Raw genomic sequence first — 20,699 nt, 5'->3', positions numbered from 1 at the left:
GAACCGAATTAGTCCAAATCAAGTATATAATAAGGTAGCAAAATATAGCTGGAATGAGCCATTTGACAATCTGTATCATTGGGCCATCTTGACAGACAGAATTGCCGGTTGAATTCTTGCTCGGTGGACTCCGGTTGGGCCTCCAGCCAAGCAAAGAGGGGCCCATCAATTTGGTTTTATTGAGTACATTATTTTGGTCATTTTAGTATTCGTTATCCGAGGGAAAAAAGAAAGTGCAATCAAAACCTGAACTAGCCGTCGTGGGTTCTTGGGAGAACCCTTTGCGGCGCCCCACGTGGCCCTTTTGAATGTGGCCGTGCAACGTGCGTCTTCCCCCCCGGCGGATGGGGCGGCGCTCTCTTCCTAAACTGACGCTGCTCGAGACCTCTGCTTCGAAATCCCTAAAGAAATCAGCCTGAAATGGTGGACTGAATTTGGATAAAGCCTTATCATCCTAGTCAGGCAGGAGGACATTCCTTGAAATTGAAACTGTCAACAACATCCTTACACTAACAAAAGCCAACGTCTAAACCTTCTTTTCATGTCCAAGAACATTTCAACTGCCGGTGATATCTCGACTAGTAAAATAATTAGCGCGATTTCGAGATCTTTACTCACAAAGACCAACAATTTTCCTTTTCGCCCCGACTGTCGTTATCGGACCGATTCGAACGTCTTCGCTCGCTCACGCGAGGGAAAATTTCGTGATAATCGCATCAAAATGAGGGCAACAAAACACAAATTTTCAGCCCATCAAAGAGGAGAAAACAAGAACGGGGCTTGTGGATGAGTTTTCGATTTGGCACGGAAGACAGAAAAACATAATCTTGAGGACCAGGAAAATTTTCCTCGGAGAACAAAAACGTGGCCATGGGAAAGATATCATCAACTATGACAAAATGGGAAGCAGATTGCGACAAATTGAAAAGAGAGAAGGGAGAGAGAGAGAGAGAGAGCTATCCAAAAATCTAGTGCTAGTTTGGTCCTACAGGGATCCTTTAGAATATGCATGGCCTGCCCTTTTTGCAGAAGGGCATTCAGGTATTGTTTCCATCGTCTGCACTCAACTGCCTTATCTCCCCTGTGCTCAATGTACCACACACACTCTGTTTGGGGACCCCCCTGTGGTTGTGGATTGGAAAAGTATTGCCATGTCATTGAGTCGTGGAATCAGATGGTGGGCATTTTTTTCACCGAGCGTTAGAGATTCGTATGTATTTCTCGAGAACTCGTGCCCTAATCGCGCAACTTTCACGCGGGGATCGAACGAGTTCCGTAGGGCGCGTAATGAACACAAATCGCTTTGCGAAGTCGGTAGTTGAAATTAGAGGTGAATGCGGAGTTAGGTAACGTTCAGTAGAGTTTTAAGTCCCCGCTGCACATTAAAACACGTTCAGAAGTCGAGTCAACGATGCGCGATTCACTTGATTAAAGTGCCAGTAGAGAAAGCATGGAAAGAAGCTGTCTATTCTTTTGAGGATGCTGCCTTATATTTAACATGACCTTCAATGGAGAACCACACATCAACTGTGGATAGAGTTGGTCCAAAATGGCCCCATCAGAATCTCCCCATTAATGCACTTTAGCTTACGATGGTATGAACAAGAACGAAGTATACTTGTAGGATAAAAATATCCCGACTTTTTAAATGATTCACAAAACCCCCAGGAACTTTTGCACCATGGACAAAGATGACCACCAGGAAATTGCTTGAATCGAACTTCAAACGTGAATCATGAAAAATCATCACCACCTGAAACATGAAGATGATGAGTCCCAATCACCATGGACCGGGACCCTAACTCTCGCTTTTTTCTTGAAACGTGAAGCAGATTATGCTTAAACCAGAGGAATCAGGAAATACAACATTTTAGAGAAACGAGTCTTTGAGATTTTTACTTACATGTCAACTCTTTTCTCTTTTGTTCGCGCGTCTTTTGTACATGTCAATAACGTTGATCACGTCACATGTCACGTTAGTCTGCATAGACGAACAATCTAACGGTGGGTATTTCATCCACAGATCAAATTTCGTGAAAATCGTCCGAAAATTAGAGATACTTTTGTCCCAGGGTGAAAAGTTCACGAGTCTTTTTGGGATTTGACCCGCAAAAAAATGGTTACTTGGTAGATGCTAGATACTGACGAGCCAGGCTGATCTAGGTAACGGTTTTGTTTTTCCTTTCGGGGCGTACACCATATGTTTCGGTTCAGTTCTATATGATACGTGGCCTTGATCTGTCCGTGTTAAGACAGAACAGTCACAATTCATCTTGCTGAATTTATTTACAGGTATAGCGAAACCGTATACTGTGGGAGTCCCACTTATACACCAGTACATTGTTTTTGCTCCGCGAGGGCTAAAGCCTATATCTAAGGGTCGAATACGTATTCATCGTCAGAGAAAGGCAGAGTTTCTCATTCTGATAGGCCGACCGATAATCCTGTCCTTCGCATGATGGGCCTTACCTTGCATCATCCATCGAGCGCAATCGACTCGATGACCACCGACGGAAAGCACAAAAAACGATGAGAAATGTTGATTCAAGGAACCTGTGCTTGCACTCAGATGTTAAGTTAGTTTCCACAATACATCATACATGATTCAATCACCCAATTCGATGAATGCACGGAATCATCATTGTGTTGAAAATAAAATGAGTTTCCCGATGTCCTGCGCTCCGGAAATTCAGCCAGAGCTCTCTCATATTAAAATAAAATGGGTCTTTTTCTTCTTGTTACCGCTTTGTAAAGAAGCGTGACGAATCATCGAGGATCAAAGTAAAATGCATGCAATAGAAAATGCAGACCGATCTTCAAGGAATCGGGTTACATCCTGTCATGATTCCCACAAAGAACGAAGTTCAGCAAAATTGAGAACGGATTGCGAATAGGGACAAAAGGAGGAGAGGAGAGGAGAGGCGAATTCTACTCTTCTACTATTAATAGTTTTCTCAACACTGCTAATAAGGTAAAGCAACAGAGGGTACAAATTATTGCTGAAAGTACTCTTTTGTAAGATACATCTGTGCTGGAAGTCTGACTCCGGTTTTTCAGCTCCAGGGCCGTCCCCCACCGTAACCTCTTCCACGATCTCTGAATCCTCCATGACCTGTACAGCGGGGGTGCAAGAGAAGCCACACTCAGCAACAAAACCGTGGTATAACTTGCATGAGCTTTTCTTTTCTTCTTTTTTCCTTTTAGAAAACCAGAGGTGCTTTTTTTTTTTGGGGGGGGGGGGGGGAGTTAGTTTAATTTGCATGCGCATTGTACATGTAGTCGGGACCTTCTGGCTGGCTTTTCCAACATACCCATCGAAAATGCAACAAAAAGCTCATAAAGAGAGGCGTCATTTTATGACAGAAGTCATCCACTCTCGATGGAGGAACCACTAGACAGTAGTTTCCTCTAATACCATCATGTATCACCTGTGGAACCTGGGAAAAATTACCCCAGAGACATGGTTCTCGACTAGTGCAGGCTTTGACTAACCGACCATCGATCAAAAACCCGAAAGAGCACCAACCATGCTTTTTCCCCCATCCACCCTCCCTTAATGGAGACCATCCAGCTTGGAGTTGCAAATTGCAACATGCCAATCTTCTAACAGTATTGACTTGCTCTGCTCTCACCAAGATTGCGGCCCATTCAAGAGAACCACCTCTAAAGGAGCCTAAGAACAATCTCTCTTGCTCTCACTCTCCCTCACACACAAAAGCACGAGAAAAAGCAAACAAAGGAAAACAGGGATTTCACAGAAACAAACCTGGAGGGGGAGGCGCAGCACGCCCCATGGCCGCCAAATCAGGACTGACCTTCTGCCCTGCTTCCTCAAGGATGGAAATCAATTCTTTTGCAAATCTCGCATTTGCAGCTGTGAAGAAAGTATATGCTGTCCCTTTTGCCCCTGCCCTTCCAGTACGACCAATGCGGTGGACATAATCCTCAAGTGAGCCAGGAAAATCATAATTGATCACGTACTTCACATCCTTTACATCTGCAAGGTAGAAGGAAACAATAAGCTACTGCTCATCTAAGGGCAACCTACCTATCACAGCAAGATCATGAAGAAAAGCACAGCAACATACACATCCTATTGGAAGACTTAACTATCGAATGATTGTGATCTGTAATTATGTGCCATTATCTCCACAATAGAAAGAAAAAAGGAAAAAGACGAGCGAATATGAAAGTAATGCTAAACAGACAGATGCATGTATAAGTGGTAAACAAAGATGGCATCCCTGAGACAAACAAAAGGAGAGCATTTGAGAAAATTACTAGTGAAAAATAGCACTCAAGATAAAGAGAAGAGATTAAAGTCAAATAGTTAACACAAAGATGCTCACTAAAGTGGGAATCATTTAATGTGAAAGTGCCTTCACCGCATCAACTAGGTCAAAAGCACCAGAGTATGCAAAGCTAAATTGAAGATATCCATGCATTGTAAAATAATGTCCATGCCGCAACCAAATACTTGCAAATCAGAAACAACCAACAAAGTGTAGGGAACAAACAGCTACTGTAGATTCAGGTGCCATGGTAACTCTTGCATTAAGTATTGAACAAGAACACGAACCTAGACCACGTGCAGCGACATCGGTTGCAGTCATTATAGGACTTTTGCCTGCTTTGAACTCAGAGAGGACCCAATCCCTTTCTGCTTGACTTTTATCCCCATGGATTGAGAGAGCTGGCCAACCATCCATACGCAGTTGCCGAGTTATCTGATCACACCCTTTCTTTGTATCCATGAAGATAAGTATTCGGCTACCATCCATAATATCCTCCAGCAAATTTACCAATCTGTGTACAGGACATATAGCTTTTGCATCAATCAATCTTAGATGATGTAATCAAGTACATAGAGAATATTAACTTGAAAATTGCATCCCCTACTTGTTATATTTTTTATTTTCAGGGACAATATCAACGATCTGGCGTATTGCATGGTTGGCCTTCAAATCTTCAGAACCTATTATCACCTGTGAAGGGGAAAAAGAGTGGGACGTTCAATCCAACTAAACTGGACAACCCGAAAAAAAGGGGACGGGATAAGATCGTCGTAACCATCTGGTATCAAGTGACCGACTATTTCACCACCGTTCCGATTGGAATATTGATTGAGGTATGCCTTATTAGGTGATGCAGTTACATTGCACTGAACATGTGCTGAGAAATCTCACCTTGTAGGCATTATAGAGGAACTGCCTAGCTAATTGTTCGACCTCCTTTGGCCAGGTAGCACTCCAATACAAAGTCTGACGATCTGGGCGAATCTGCATGAATGGCAAAACCAATAAAACAACATCATAGTATTAGTCTCTGTGCAGGCGTTTGTATGTGCCATCATGCCTGAAGAAGGCGAAGAGTAAGATTATGCAAAATACAAGACTAAGTGGCTCCAGAAAGAGATGAAAATCTACGGAGAAATTAAAGATACACTCCCAAAAATAGTGACAGAAGATAAACCTGCGAAACAATTTTCCTTATTTGAGGCTCGAATCCCATGTCTAGCATCCGATCAGCTTCATCCAACACAAGGTAGGTTACTCTTCTCAGGTTGGTATGATGCGACTCCAGCATATCAATCAACCTTCCTGGTGTAGCAATCACTATTTCAACGCCTGTGGCACAGATGACAAGTGACAAGTAGAATTACTTTTAGGATATAACAGACTCCCGCACTTGGAAAATGGGGAAAAAGAGAACAAATTTTAAATTCAATTACCAAAGGATGTAAAGTTTATGAAAGCCGCGCCTCTTCAGATCAGCATAACTTTAATCTAATCACCACCTACCTTTCTGGAGATCACGCACTTGAGGTCCCTTCGGAACCCCACCGTATATGCATGTATTTTTTATCCTTGATGATGCACCGAATTTTGTAGCTTCCTGCTGTATTTGAACAGCCAGTTCACGAGTTGGGGCCAACACTAACACAATGGGGCCATCTCCTGGGGCTGATAAGAAAGAGAAGTTACATGAGTCAGGTTGATGATCAAAGAGGGTTAACGAAACAGAAGTCTTCAGTAAAATACTCACCCAAAATTGGTTGCGCATTAACATGGACAATCGCAGGCAATAGGTAGGCAATTGTCTTTCCCGACCCTGTTTCCGCGATACCAATTAGGTCACGCCCCTTAAGGGCCATTGGCCATCCTTGAGATTGAATTGGTGTAGGTTCAACAAAGCCAGCTTTTGCAATTTCTTGCATGACATAATCTGGAGTATATGTGCAGAAAGTAGCAATTAAAAGGCTGTACCAAGTCTTTCTAAGCAAGAGATTGCTTGATAAAACAATCAAGTGCTTCAATGGGACTTGAAAGATGAAGAATGGAACAGCTCAGGGAAGCCCTGTATTCTCTCCTTTAATGTCATCAATGAATAAAAGAGAATTTCTCAATGCCCAAAAAAGTTTTGCAAACAGCACATTGAGACCAGAGACAGCACCAGGACACTGTCCATAATGTATATTTCAACCAACTATATTGACTTTTTTAGAATAATTTGCTATGAAAGAGATCTCAAATCAACAATTGGACCAATCCAGTGTTCATTTTGAAAGTATTAACGAATAGATGAGAAAAAAAACATTTCACTGTTTCTCCTTCAAACCAATTCTGAAATTCTCCATGGAACATAAAATAAAAGTTATGCAAACAATCCACTGAATTAGAAGGTTCACTAATAATATGGATGCTTTGCCCCATGCTCCCTCTCCCCCTTCTTTCTTCCACAAAAAAAAAAAAAAATCTAAAAGCTCTATGCTAACATTAAAAAAACCCTCCGATGAATTCGTGTGATCAATTGTCAAAGAAATCCAAATTTTAGACAACTAAGAAAACTTACCTGGAAAGCCAACATCTTCAAAACTTTTAACAGGCTTTGGGACATCCTTGCCTTCCACAGTAATCTCCCTTCTTTTCCTGTAATCCTCGACATCTTTATCCGACATAGCAGCCACCGACGGTGACTCGACATAGAAGTTCTTCTCGAAAGGAGTCAAACCATCCAAATCCGTCCTCCTTGGCGACTCAACACCATCGTAATCCTTTCTACCTGCTGAAGACCGGACTGGGGCACCATAGCTGGAAGCTCCGCCAAACCCAGAATCACTACAAAAAGGAAGACAACCACGGTAAACAAATGTCTGTCACAACATCTGATTAATTAACTTGGCGTTATAGCCTACTAAAATCCTACTACAATAAGCGTAAGCTAAAGCAACCAGTTCATTAATCAATCACGGTCTTCAAAAGGGCTCGAAAATCATACCAAAGATAAAAAATTCAGTAAGGCTATGTAAAGATCATAGAAGTGCAATTCACTATCCCCAAAAAGTACACTCCAATAGACTGTTAAATAGAACAGTTCAATCGCGGCGCGGCGTCGACGGGAGCAAAGTTCGAAAAGCAAACAGCACAGTAGCTAACCATGACCATTCACTGCTAAGCGAGTTCAACTCCACGGGGGACCGACAGTCGCCCAAGCCACGGAACAAAGTCAAACCACAGCTACGCGCGGGACAGAGCTCAGCGGCAACTCCTCGTCAAGTCAAAATCCGCTACCCGCCGGCCGGCGGGCGAGCGAGCGAGCGAGGGCACGAAAGGGCGAACCCCAATGCAGGGAAAAAAACGGGGAGTGGGGAAGCGACTCAATCGTTACCTTCTCCGGTCGCGGTAGGAGGTGGGGTCGCCGGACCGGCCGTCGTGGCGGCTCATGCTGGCGTCGCAATCGGAGGCGGCGGCGGCGGCGTCCGCCGGACGGAGGGCGGCGGTGGGATTAGGGTTTCGGCGAAGAGGATTTTTCCGGAGAGAGAGGGAAGCGAAATGGAAGAAATCAGAGCTGAGTGTGCAGAAGAAGAAGCAGAAGAAGAAGAAGAAGATGAAGAAGTCCCCCCCCACCTCCAAAGTCCGATCGTTGGGGCTCGAAGGAGCCTGATGTCTCAAAATTTATCATTTCAACCTAAAAAACATAAAATAAAAAGGTAGGACCTATGTAAGCTAAAAATGATAATTTCTTTTTCACCAAAAATTTAGATTATTAAAATCACACGAAATTATGAAAAAAAATTATATGTGAAATTCGATACTTGAGGTTGTGAAAGTTTCGGGAGTTTCGAATTAAAAAAAAAGGGGTAAAAGTGCATGAATCGTGAGATTTTGATTGTATAAGATTGCAAGTCAATTCAATGAACTCGTACCGATAATTGCATGGAATGAAGATTCATTCGAAAATGAGTTGAGGATAACCCACTTCCCCTCGAGATACATCTTACCAAGGTGATCACTCCAAAATCCCTGAATAAACAAAAAAGTTTTTTTGGTCAAAACATAAACAACATTTCTTAGAGAAATGGACACCGTGCTAGGTTAGATGGTTGGGCATAGAAGGAAAATGTAATAATAGCTAGTTATTCGATAGAGTATATTAATAATGTTAACTGCTTCTTGATAAACGATAAGACATATCATTTGTCTTGTTATTATCTTTTAATTATTTTATGTTGGGTTAATATTACGAAAAATTTTAAATTGGTACACCTGTTTTAACCATTAAAAACCTAAAATTGATACACTTATAATAATTTTACACTCCGTTAAATTGGATTAATACCATAAAAAATCACAAATTGATAAATCTGAAAACCCTAAACTGGCATACCCATCAACTGCCACATGTCATTCAACTTAGAAATTTGACAATAAAATTTAACATGGGGTAAATTCATTACAGTTATACCGGTTTGGGGTTTAAAATTAGTTCGTGATAAATTTGTTACATATGTACCAGTTTGAGTTTTTTTGTGATAATTATCCTATTACTAATATATAAAATTTTAGGATGTCGTTATTTCGTCGGAAAATCGAGAACTTAAAAAAAAGCATTTTCTTCCCACAGAATTATTATTCAACAAAACTTTTCTGAGCAATTCGAGTAATAAGAAATTTCATGAGTATTTTTGCCGACTAAAAAATTCCAAATCCCTCTCCCAAAAAAAAATAAAAAATAAATTCCAAATCCGGTTTTCGTCGATTTCTAGAAAAGGAAACGTCCCTGCTTCTCAGGGCAAAAAGGACGCAGCTTAACGCAGCTTTTTCAACACAACGGCGTCGTCGTCTTCCTCTTCCTCTTCCTCTTCCTCTTCCTCGAGCTAGGGTTCCGCATCGGCTGCTTCCCATCTCCTCCTCTGCCTGCTCTCTCCATCTCCATCTCCATCTGCATCTGCATCTTCCGTTTCTCTCAGTTCCTTCGATCCTCCATGCGGAACGCGCGCGCTCGAGGTCGCGAATCGTAGGCTGACGAGCGATCGTGGTTAACCCCGAGCGAGAGCATGTCGTGCAGAACGGAGAGACACTCGATTGCCTCGCCGTTCTGATTCGTCGGGCGCTATCGACGAAGGGGAAAGGAAATTGTTTGCAGGTCGGAAAAATGGCGGGGAGGAATCGCGTGTTGCGCGAGCCGTTCAATGGCCGGCGCGGCTACCCTCCCGAAGGCCCTTACGTCCGCGGCCCGCCTATGCCCCGACCGCCGCCCCCTCCCGCGTTGCTGGAGGAGGAGCTCGAGATGCAGCACGCCGAGCTGCGGAGGGTGCTGGGGGATAACCGCAGGCTGGTCGAGGATCGGATTGCGCTGCAGCGGGAGCTCGGCGCCGCCAAGGAGGAGCTCCATCGGATGAACCTCGTCATCGGGGATATTCGCGCGGAACACGAAATTCACTCGAGGGAGTTCATGGAGAAAGGTTTGAAGCTCGAAGCCGATCTTCGCGCGGCCGAGCCTTTGAAGAAGGAAGCTGCGCAGCTCCGCTCCGAAGTTCAGAAGCTGAATAACATGAAGCAGGACCTTGCTGGGCAAGTTCAAAGTCTGACGCAGGACGTTGGTAGATTGAAGGCTGAAAATAAGCAGATTTCTCTCCTGAGGGCGGAAATTGATGGTCTCAACCAGGAGCTCATGCATGCTAGGTTTGTATGCCTTCACTTATGGCGTTCTGGCTGAAACCTACTCTAATATGCAGTATATGGCTTGAAGTTCATTTGCTAGTTCGAACTTTGTCAGATAGATGTTCTCGCTCAGGGTATTGAAAGAAGAATTTTTTTCTGTAGATCTACTATCGAGTATGAGCGGAAAGCAAATATTGAATTGGTGGAACAAAGACAGGCAATGGAGAATAATTTGGTTTCTATGGCGCGGGAGGTCGAGAAGTTGCGCGCCGAACTCGCTGCTGGTGATGTCAGATCATGGGGTGCTGGTATGGCATCCTTCCCTCCCTTTTTAGCGTCTTCTTAGATATGAAAACGTTTTTCCTTGGCATAATTGCAATTATCTATGAATTAAAAAGTGTCCTGACAAAGTCAATTTCGCGCATTCCTTCTGTGTACTGCCACTTCTGCTTTGCTGTTAGGTTTTAGTAGGACTATGATGCTGGAAATTTTCTCGTGGGCTTACTGTTGACTATTGATTTCGTGTATTTTTATAACATAATCCAACCATCTCAGTTTGTGGTGTTTTCAGGTGGAGTACCATACGGGAGGAAATTTAATACTGGGGAAGGGAGTTTCGCTGCACCATACGGGGATGGCTATGGTGTTCATCTGGTTTGTGTCCAATAAATTGTCATTGCCCCATACATAATTGAACTTGTAAAAATTACCTTGCGGATATGGACATGAAATTTCTGCATTTTGTAGAGTTAAAATGTTGATACTTATATTTGCATCATTTAACATACCGTCCCTGTGTTTGGCAGGGTTCTGGTAATGGTCCTCTTTATGGTCCTGGATCTGCTTCAAGGGGAGGACATGACAAGCCTCGCATTAATCGTCGTTGAGAACTGGATGGTGATTGTTGTGACTGAATATGCATGACATGGCTTTTGCTGAGCTGTTGAATGAGAAAACGGGAGGGAAGGCACAAATTTATCAATTGGCACACCACATCAGTAGTCTATTATCTGAATGCATCGTTAGTATCTTTAACTTCTTATCTAGGAATCTCAAGTTACTGTTTTATAGTCTCAAAGGACATCAGTTATTGTTTCTCTATGTGTGTTTATGAGATAAATATGAATTCTCTAGAATCCATGTAAACTCTTAATAATCGTTGAGTTTTAATGTTGCCTTTTTATTTTAAACGTTGGATATGCATTTTGGGTCTTTATGTACTACTTTTGCAGTGGAGGTCTAAGGTCTGATAAGCTGTGTATTTTGCAAACTTGTTAGCTTTGAAAGTCTTATTGGTTGGTTGGTTTCTATCGGGAGCTTGTGTCTCGCAACTCAGTTGAGTGGGGTGTGTATCTAGGTTGCTGGATTTGGACATCCATAAGAAAAGGTGTCACAGAAATCGAAAGCTGTTTCGTCCGATAATATACCACTAAGTTGATAAGGAAGGAGGCAAAGTTTTCTCACAAAAAGGCATTATTGTTGAAGATGCTGCTATCAGGGTCTCTGAAGATTCAAAATTTTCTTGGAGACCCATTTGTGGTCTTATTGGGGATTTATCCATTTAATTGCATGCTTAACCAGCTAACAGTCTGACTTGTATCTAAAGAGGAGGACTTTAGCTCTCTGAGGCGAGGTTTATCTTGCGATGAAGTGCGTGCGGTCAATTAGCCAATAAGTTCTGGAGATTTGCAGGTTAAGAATGGCTTCAAGCGCCATTCTGTGCATGATATAAGCATAAAAGCTTTTGGGATGTGCTTGTACCTGAATTGAACTTTTTAAGGGAGTTTATTTGGAATTCTGGTGCTAGTAGCAGAGATGCTTTGCAGTTGAAAATTCTGATAGTTCGGTGTTTTATCAAATGGTATCATTGTTAGGAGATGCATCTCTGCATCTTTAATGCAAGGTTTGCACTAGCGGTTTACGGGTATGAGGTCACGGTGTGAACTTTTTCCCATTTGGTAAGACACAAATGGAAAGGTTAGAACATGTTAAAGTGAAAGAACATGTCGAGGTCTCTTGCCTTGATTTGAAGTGTTTTTTCTCTGGGACCATTTTAGGTAGCTATTGGAGAATGCTTGGTGCACATTGGTGCATAGCATGCTTACTGGAGATGACTGTATTATGATTGACTATAGTGCATAAGTTGTTCACTTGTTTATTTGTAATTTCTACCAAAAGGAAGCTTAGTAAGCTCCAATTGAAGTTGGTACAAGAAGGGGTGGTGTCCCATTAAGCATGCGAACATTTTGGTACTTAAGTTGTTGGGGTTGTGTTGAATTCCTAATAGATTCGAGTGCTGCTCCTTCGGTCAACTCATCTTTATTTGCATGAAGTTGGCTCGGATGCTTGCTGGGAACTGGCACATTTTGAGTTTTTCTTGCCTCATTTTGTCCATTGGAGATGGTGAAATAGATGATATCAACCTTTCTAGGCTAACACTTTCCACTGGAGATGTTGAAGAGCAATGGTCCAGGTTTCTCGTTAGGATTTCTGCTAGAGTTAGTTTTTTTTTTGCTAGAGTTAGTTAATAGTGGGCTAAGGTGGAGTTGCGAGAGTTCTACTTAGAGAAGTGAAGCTGGAGCATGCTATGATCAGATGGGAGAAACAGGCAAGGATGGTCCGATACCCTGTGTACGCTTCTGTGCATGCTGAGCAGAGGAGGAGCTTCCGTTGTTGATTTTGGAACTCTGGATACTCGAGAAGAGCATCTAATGCCATTATGATCCCCTTAGAATGTTTGGGCCACATTAATTGTGGCACACCCATCTGATTTGATTGCACCAATATTCTTGTTCTTTCTTTTTCCCAAGACTCTACCCCGGCATATCAAAAGTTGCTTCTTTGTGGATTGAGGTGAACCTGCATTATCTTCCAAAATGCTACAAACTGGATTGGGTTCCACCTCCTATAGGCAAGTATTCTCTTTCGAACGTGGATGCCACAGATGGATTTCATACCCTAATGTTTTCAGATGATTTATGTTAGCTATTCATCTGCTGCTGCTTTGTCATCCTGTGAGCTGTGTAATCCATTCTGTTTTTTTGGTTGTGCGCCATATTTGATGTGCTCCTGCTGGTCAGTTTTGTCATTCTACCAATGTTTCAAAGACATATGGGCAGAAATTAGGAGCTTTCAAGATTGCATTTCCTTGTAGGATGGTGCTTGGAAGGTAGTTTGGGAGTCATACATTTTGGAATGCTCTCAAGATGTTGTTGCTGGTCCTTTAGGCATATAGATTTTAATTTTTAAATTTGGCTTTCAGCAAATAGACTCAATAGTTTTCTTGTTTGAATAGCCTCGAGACTGTAAATGATGCGCAGAACTGCGTTAGAAATTCTTTCAGTGTCATCACTGCAATGCTGAAATATCCTCTGCCTCAGCACTTAATATTTGGCAATAAATGGAGGCCCTTGAGTGATTAATAAATATTATAGTGGATGGTGCACATTTGTGGAACTTTCAAATAGTTCTCCATGATTATCTTTGGGAAGGAATTGTTCGTAATCTGGCAGAAGCAAGGCTTTTCTTTTGGCCAGCAGCCAGAAGCAAGATGAATAGAATCATTTATGTAGTAGGGTATGGCTTTAGGTTGAAACAGGTGATGCTCCTTTGGTTCTCGATATGGGCTTTCAATTTTTATCGAGCAGATTGCATTGAAAATTGCTTCCAGCTACGAGGACAAAATATCTAGGGCTCCAATAATTCTAGACTATATATGCCCATCTTTTGTAAATATGTTTCTGGCGGATTCACCATTTGCAGCAGCATTTTTAGTAGTGATAGGTGTCATGTCACTTTTTTCCCTAGATCTGAGCAATGGAGCCTCATGTAATTCTTGATTTGTGTTTGGAACCTTAGGAGAACAAGAGTTTTGTTGCATTTAGGAACTTGCCTACAGGTGCTGCTTAGTCTTTCCCTAAATTAGTTTGATAAAGTTTCTTCCAGAAGCTTCACTTCTCTTGTGGGTGAAACAGCATCTCGTGACTGTCTCGTCCCTCTACTGAGCAAGATTGTTGCCTTTTTGGTGAGCATCAGCTTGTAGATGTTAAGTATTGCATTCTAAGTATATCAGAAGATTTGTCCCTTTCGGTACGGCTACTAGTTTCAGTATAAAAATGAATGTGATCAGTTAGATCAAGCTGCATGGTTTCATCGTTTCAGTCTCTTCGAGGGAACTAAGGACTGCTGTTATCGGGCTTTTGGAACAGTCTTGTGAGCTTGTGGCTAAATGTTTGGACAAATAAATTTATAATGCGGATAGTCTGGATGTCCCCTCATCCCATTGACACTATCAGAAGAATAGATTTATCATGTGAATAGTCTGGATGCCCCCTCATCCCATCGGCACTTTCTGATGGTGTATCTTTAGAAATGAAAGGTTATCAAGTTTTTTATTTTTATTTTTTTTTGGTAGATACTTTACTGTGCAATACTGAAAATCGTTTTGGTTTGATTATGAGAAGTGAAGTTTCACTCATTGCAATTGGAAGCATTAGCTCAGTGGCCTGTGGTCCAGGGACAACTATCTATATAAAAGCTTGGAAGCAGGGGCAGTTTTTATCTTTGTTTGGCAAAAGCATTGTACTTTACTACTGCTATCACCAGTAATACAAGCACACAAACACCTCACTTAAGCAACATCTTAAAGCTACTGCAGTACCTGAATTAATTGTTCCAATTCAGGCTTGGGTTGTTAGATCACTCTGTAATTACAATTTTGTACATGGTCTCTACATTCGATTTCTTTTTGTTGATAATTTCTTCTTTGGGTGATATATATATCGGATATTTCAGTGATAGTGGACATGCTAATGATCTATTTGCCTTATTTCTCCTAAAACTGTCTTCCGCATATTTGCAGATGGAGAAATTTTCTTGCGATGCCCGACTTGGAGGATGTCACATTTTTCTGCTGGGAGCCAAATGGGTTGGATGTCCATCTGATGACTATAGGTCAGACCTGAACCAACTGAATTTGTGATAATTCATTTTCACTATAGGTGCATCATTTATGATAATAGGAAAATCCTATCTGATCTACAACCAGAAAGAAGTTGGTTAATGGGGGATGCCAATTTTTCAATATATCCTCTATCCTCTGGAGCAGTGAAACTAGAAACATTTTTTTGGCGACCCTCCCTCCCTCTCTTTCGCTCTCCCGATACGCATGGAAGATAGATGAGTTTAGCCCGAATGTGTGATGAAGACATTCCTATTATGATAATTTGCATTATTTAACTCGAATCTGTATGACATCATTTGATGCCTTTCCTTAGCATCTCAAATATGCTCCTATAGTTGCTATACACTAATTACCTTGGTTCTTTTTTGAAATTGTCACCTAAGACGAAGTTCTATGGCTGATACCTTTTTGGTGCCTTTACTCATTATCTGTCTTCTTGTCAGAGTTGATATGTGGCAATTTCAAAGATTTGTCATCTTCATGCATACTGATGTCCATTTTGTTTGCTATCTTTTCTAAGTCCAGATTTTTTTTTTCTTGCTCAGCATAGTGGAAGAGTTCGTTGGGACACCATTGCTCTGCTCATAGACTGCATACGCACTTAAAAAGTTGTTCATACTAGCGAGGGCATCATACATTCAGATTCTTCACGGGCGAAATTGCCACATGAATAATGGTAGGATTGGGGCACAATAAGGTGTGCCTCCAGGGAGGCGGTTTGATGAGGTGATGTTTTTGGTCTTCGTTGCGAGATTGCAGCGACTGTGTTTGGCCGATGCTTCCTCCTTGGTCAGTCTATTTGTTCTTATTTTTCATATCGGAGAAATTCAGGACTTGAAACTGTAAGAGGAATTACTCATACGTTATAAAGGTGGCTACATGAGAATAAGTAATGAAATATATAGTGATTTGCTCTCTAGGAGAGGAGTCGAAACGTGTCTATTTTGTGTTCCCTCAGAGTAACAAGACGAAATCCGGTATCATGTTGGGAGCGAGAAATTCTCGTACTGCTATTCAGCTCTGCAAAGTGTCAGGTACCAATCTTCATCACGTAAACTATGGAGTCTCGAGGTACTTTGGGGCAATCAAATATTGTATTGTCTAGAATTGCATTGTCCGTAGAAACAAAAGGGAAGAGTAGGAATGTCGAAGAGATGTTTGTTAACCCCATGGTTGTGCCGTGTGGGGGCTGTTGCTGTTGAGTGATAAAGAGGCAATGAGGTTGGTCGAATGTGACGGGTGATACAAGATAAGTTCAGCCATATGAAGGATTTTATATGATTTAGGACAAAGTATAAGCCGAGTTATGTTATATAGTGAGGCCGGCTTCTAGAAATGCATGAGCCATGGACCGACGTCGCAGAAATCATCTGGGATTTGGTCTAAAGCTAAAATTGCACTATGGCTTAGAATTTTCTTCGAGTGCAACAACTCGACCCGATTAATTTTACCACCAATACTATCTGACCTACTTATCCGTTGCTCAGAAAATCGGACAACGAAGCCCCACCATCGGTGTCATTTCTTTTCCTCTCTAGAAACAATGAACATGTGAATCCTTTATTCAACGGTATGTATGTACAATGTTTACGTTTCTCCCTATTTTCCTGTTCATGTCGTGAGTATAGGTGGAAGAAATATCGATCGCTTTCCTCTTACCAGAGTTTTGGTGTCTGGAAAGTGGCCGTCGCCGTCGACCAAGTCCTCGACACAGCCATCTTGCTTTACGTCGATAGGGTACTTGACCAGGTGAACACCTTCCATGTCCACCACTTCTTCGCTGCTATATATTTCCCACATTTCCTCTCCGATGAAGCGCATCCTCTCCACGCATTTCAAAGTCTGAGGTTCTTGAAACATCTCTTCGGCTTGCCTAGTGTGCTCGTACCAAAGTGACATACGGTACGCATGTATTTCTCCACGAGCCATCTGGTTTTCGCCATCTTTCATCTGGTAACACCCGATGGCGATCTCTGTGTCTCTTTGGCCATCCATCGATCTCTGGTTTACATTTGCGGATCCGATCAAGATGTATGTATCATCCACTGCAAGATACAGCACCATCTCCAGAGTTTAAGATAGACATTTGCAGTTTAGCAAAAGCATGGTTATTCAGCTAACTTTTCTCTATAAAGATCATGCTTTGAAATCACAAATCATAATGATATAAGCAATTATATTTTTTCTAAGAGGAGGTCATTGATTTAATAGTTGCCAAAAAGTTCAAATAATAATAAGTTTAAGAAGAATTATCAGATGAATGTCTAGTGATACCTATCATGAGCTTGGAATGAACATAAACCATGAACCTCCTATGCTTCTGAGCATTCCAATACTGCGTCGCAGGTTGCGGAGGAGACTGAGGAGTCCACTCGCCTTTAACTTCCTCTTCTCTGTTTGCGAGGCAGAAGAAGTTCAAATAATCTCTCGGGTGCCCTGGTTCGCCGCTTTCTCGTATCGCTTCCCCGATCAACTTATACATCATTGCCATGGTTTGCCTGGTCCAATGTAATATGTCCTGCACCGGTTCGCTTTCGGGCACTCCTTCCGGCCACATCGGTATCACTATGTATACGGCAAATCTCTCTTTTGCTTTGATTTTATTCGCCACCTTTAGAGCAATTTCGATCGGGATTAGATTTGCGCAACCACTGTGAGTGTCTCTCTCCCACAGATGGCATCCGCCTATAAAGTACTGGTTCTCGATGTATATAAACCTCTCGGCGCGCCTAATTGCTTCGACATAAGCTTCATGGATGCTTTTCTCCACAGTAAGAGTTCTGAACATTTGGCTAGCCGATACGTGGTCGATTGACCGGAAGATTTGCACATTCCAATCCCGTTCGGCTGAAATGCTGTAAGCAGTTTCTGGAGCCAGATTTGCTGTGGAAGTGGCGGGAACTAACAGAGAAGGGTCGCATTGCTTGGTCCATCGCTGCTCGAAATTGGTCAGCACATCCCAAGCAGCCTCGCCCATGATACGCGCATGAGTGTCGTGCCACGGTGCCCTCGGCCCGCCTTTTTGAAGGTTAGCTCCTGAAATATTTGTTTGGTAAAAATCTTGACCGTGGAGCTCCGTATTGAGTGTGCGAAACAAAGAATGTTCTTCCGTATCAAATCGGCCAGCACAGAGGTCTACTCCCCCAAGAAAACTCACAAGCTCTCGGTCGCTTGGATTATTATGCATCGGCGCGTCGACTGTGATAGTCTTCTGGTGGTGAGTAAACAAAGTCGGGAAGTTGTAGTTTAATCTAGGGCATAATCTGCACACAACTTTGGTGTGCCTAAAGTAATCGCGGACGTCCTCATCATGAGTGTTCATTATTCCCATGTTCTTGATTATGGGCAGTGACGTTGTATCGTCCCAAAGCATAATTCTCACTGCTACACCTTCCTCGGCCTTTCGCTTCAGCAATTCACCTACACTAACTCCAAAAGCATGTGGAATGCTCGTTTCCGGGTTGCGGACCTGCAGAAGAAAAATGTCAAACTTCTGAAAAATGCAGGGCACGAGGTGGTGTTCTATGTTTCCACTTACCAGAACCATGTTTGGATTGAGAGACCAGCATGCAATGTAAATCAGATGTTTTGCACCTTCAATGGCCTCGAACATATCCTCCCAGAGCCTCCTCGGAGTCCAGCAGAAGCCTAATGGAGGGTGGAACCCGGAGAGATGATGAGCGTCTTGATAAAGGGTGACTTGGCAGTTCGATCTCTGAGGAAATGTGGCATTCCGAAGGCCGCCGAATTTGCCGTTGGCGAGTATCTTCGACCAGCTCGGCTCTATCTCTGCTGGTTTGAACCATAGGATTAGCTGAAGTTTCAATTTCTCATTCAGCTGACCGTTTTCCATCTGAAGAGGGAAAAACCCATGAACCAAACTAGCTTCATTTAGTAACTGATCTCCCCGGATATGGATCTTTCCCAGGATTACACAACTTGCTTTCATCATGATAGTGATGGCTGAATCGAATGGATGAGCACAGAGGATCTGAAACGTTTGATTCCATATGCGATCACGTTCTTGGCTAGTCTTGGCAACTGTTTCGTTGTTTATCTGGATCGTAACATAGACGGGCTTTCCATATGCTAATATGCACTGCAAGATTAAAATGAAACGACGATCACTTAGCTCAGGATCAAACATACATCTCTCCAACCAAAAAAAAACAACACAATGATCACAACACACAAACAAAACTAGAAATTCTTGTGGGTGTCACGGACAAATTCTTCCAATCCAACTGTTTAATTTGGATATCTGCAGATGATAATGCAATTCAATCTAAGTTGTAGCTCCGATCACTATGAACATTTGGGCAAAAGAATCTGACCACCACCTTTGTCTTGCACATCAACAACAATCCTCAGTACTCCAACTGAAGAGAAGGAAGAGCTTGTGCACAAGCTATGAGGCTATGTGGGGAGTCATCAAGAATGTGGCAAAAGAAAAAAAAAATTAGGCTTGTATTGCGCAGCCATCTGAGATATTCATTTTTAGTTGGTCATAACGAGTTCTCGACTAGGCGCTCGGTTAGATGCGATGGATTTCACGCTCAAATCATATCGTTTCGCACCTCAGCATAACTTCAGGGACCCCGTCAGCTGCTCCACGGTTGTAGCTTTTACGAGGTACACGTGAAGGATACCGGCTTATACGTCGGGATTTATACAGCAGAAGTTCGGATGCTATGAGGATCACCATTTGTCATGGGAGCAATGCGATTGGATACGCGATATACTTACGCTGAGTGGGAAAAGTGGTGTATAAGTTGTCGCATGGAAGATGGTAGCTTCCAACGTCCCATGAAGAAGCCTGTTCTTTCCCTCCATTATTCCTCAGGGCCTTCAAAATTGAGAGAGAGAGAGAGAGAGAGAGAGAGAGAGAGAGAGAGAGGTTGATTTCGGTTTGACGCTGGACATGAGAAAGAAAATGTTGCAAAAATGGGATTTATATATACACAAAGTCAGGTGGAGAGATTGCTGTTGCGGTTTAAGAAGCAAAGAAGAGGAAGAACGTAATGGAGTTGAAGCGAGACAGACGTGAAAGAAATCGTCCTGTTTCTTTCTATATTTTCTTTGGAGGCAAACCCCACACACAAAAGCTTCATCGTATGACGAAGTCTTCGCTTCAAGTCGAAGTTTCTTAAGCCCAATTCGAACCCTTTCTTCGATACAGAAAGATGGGCATACCGTATACCACGTCAACTAAGAAATTGTTGACGTTGACCAGCAAAGATTCAAGAATATGCTTCAGGACAAACGACGATATCCTGCATCGGTATACCGTATACCACGTTTTTTAAAACTATCGAAGGCTTGCTCATATCCAGATCTGCACGATTTCTGGAAATTTGCTTTGTCTTATTGGGAAGGCGTGTAATTTATGTAGGTTCCATGGAAGAAAATAAAACACCGAACGAAGCTTCTTTAATCAGCCGAAATGTTTTCGTGATTAGAAAGCTCAAATGCATGATTATTACGTCATAATCATTTATCTTATTTTCCTATAATTAAGTATTTCCTACCTTTTCTATCTTATGATTAATATCAGAATGATTATCATTTACATTCACGACAATTTAGCTAACAATATCAATCACATGGGTCAGCTCAGGGGCTTGTGTCACGGGCTAGAGAAATGGATCGCTTTCAAGGGTTTCTGAACAATGGACCATAACTGATCCATGAACGAACGGGCGGACCTCGAGAAGTCCAAGTCCTAGAGTTTTCTTGCATATTCTAGAATATTTCTGGAGGCGGGCAATATTGTAATTATACACTCCTATTAT

At 42.3% G+C, this 20,699-nt stretch overlaps 3 protein-coding genes across 3 annotated transcripts; 1 reads left to right on the top strand and 2 right to left on the bottom strand.

Annotated features, from left to right (window-relative positions):
- Positions 1-2,815: 2,815 nt before the first annotated feature.
- On the bottom strand, positions 2,816-7,924 carry LOC115694051 (DEAD-box ATP-dependent RNA helicase 20). The gene is made up of 10 exons (XM_030621183.2): positions 7,669-7,924; positions 6,853-7,118; positions 6,046-6,225; positions 5,802-5,963; positions 5,473-5,627; positions 5,187-5,279; positions 4,900-4,985; positions 4,580-4,806; positions 3,767-3,997; positions 2,816-3,112 (listed from the first exon to the last, which is right to left on the bottom strand). Exons 1-10 carry the CDS (start codon positions 7,722-7,724, stop codon positions 3,054-3,056), a joined length of 1,515 nt encoding a protein of 504 aa, XP_030477043.1. The 5' UTR covers positions 7,725-7,924; the 3' UTR covers positions 2,816-3,053.
- A 1,188-nt stretch (positions 7,925-9,112) lies between these two features.
- Positions 9,113-11,134, top strand: LOC115694041 (protein FLX-like 3). Its single transcript, XM_030621167.2, has 4 exons — positions 9,113-9,965; positions 10,107-10,252; positions 10,516-10,598; positions 10,751-11,134. Exons 1-4 carry the CDS (start codon positions 9,436-9,438, stop codon positions 10,829-10,831), a joined length of 840 nt encoding a protein of 279 aa, XP_030477027.1. The 5' UTR covers positions 9,113-9,435; the 3' UTR covers positions 10,832-11,134.
- A 5,310-nt stretch (positions 11,135-16,444) lies between these two features.
- Positions 16,445-19,995, bottom strand: LOC115694042 (phospholipase D alpha 4). Its single transcript, XM_030621168.2, has 4 exons — positions 19,654-19,995; positions 18,446-19,006; positions 17,182-18,376; positions 16,445-16,952 (listed from the first exon to the last, which is right to left on the bottom strand). Exons 1-4 carry the CDS (start codon positions 19,738-19,740, stop codon positions 16,519-16,521), a joined length of 2,277 nt encoding a protein of 758 aa, XP_030477028.1. The 5' UTR covers positions 19,741-19,995; the 3' UTR covers positions 16,445-16,518.
- Positions 19,996-20,699: the final 704 nt, after the last annotated feature.

The sequence above is a fragment of the Syzygium oleosum genome, unplaced genomic scaffold, assembly GCF_021117445.2.
Source record: "Syzygium oleosum isolate NSW1041296 unplaced genomic scaffold, Sole_v2.1 Sole_v2.20, whole genome shotgun sequence".
In the NCBI taxonomy this organism is placed as follows: domain Eukaryota; kingdom Viridiplantae; phylum Streptophyta; class Magnoliopsida; order Myrtales; family Myrtaceae; genus Syzygium; species Syzygium oleosum.
Note: the sequence above shows the minus strand (reverse complement) of the source record. Positions and strands in the feature narration are given on the sequence as shown.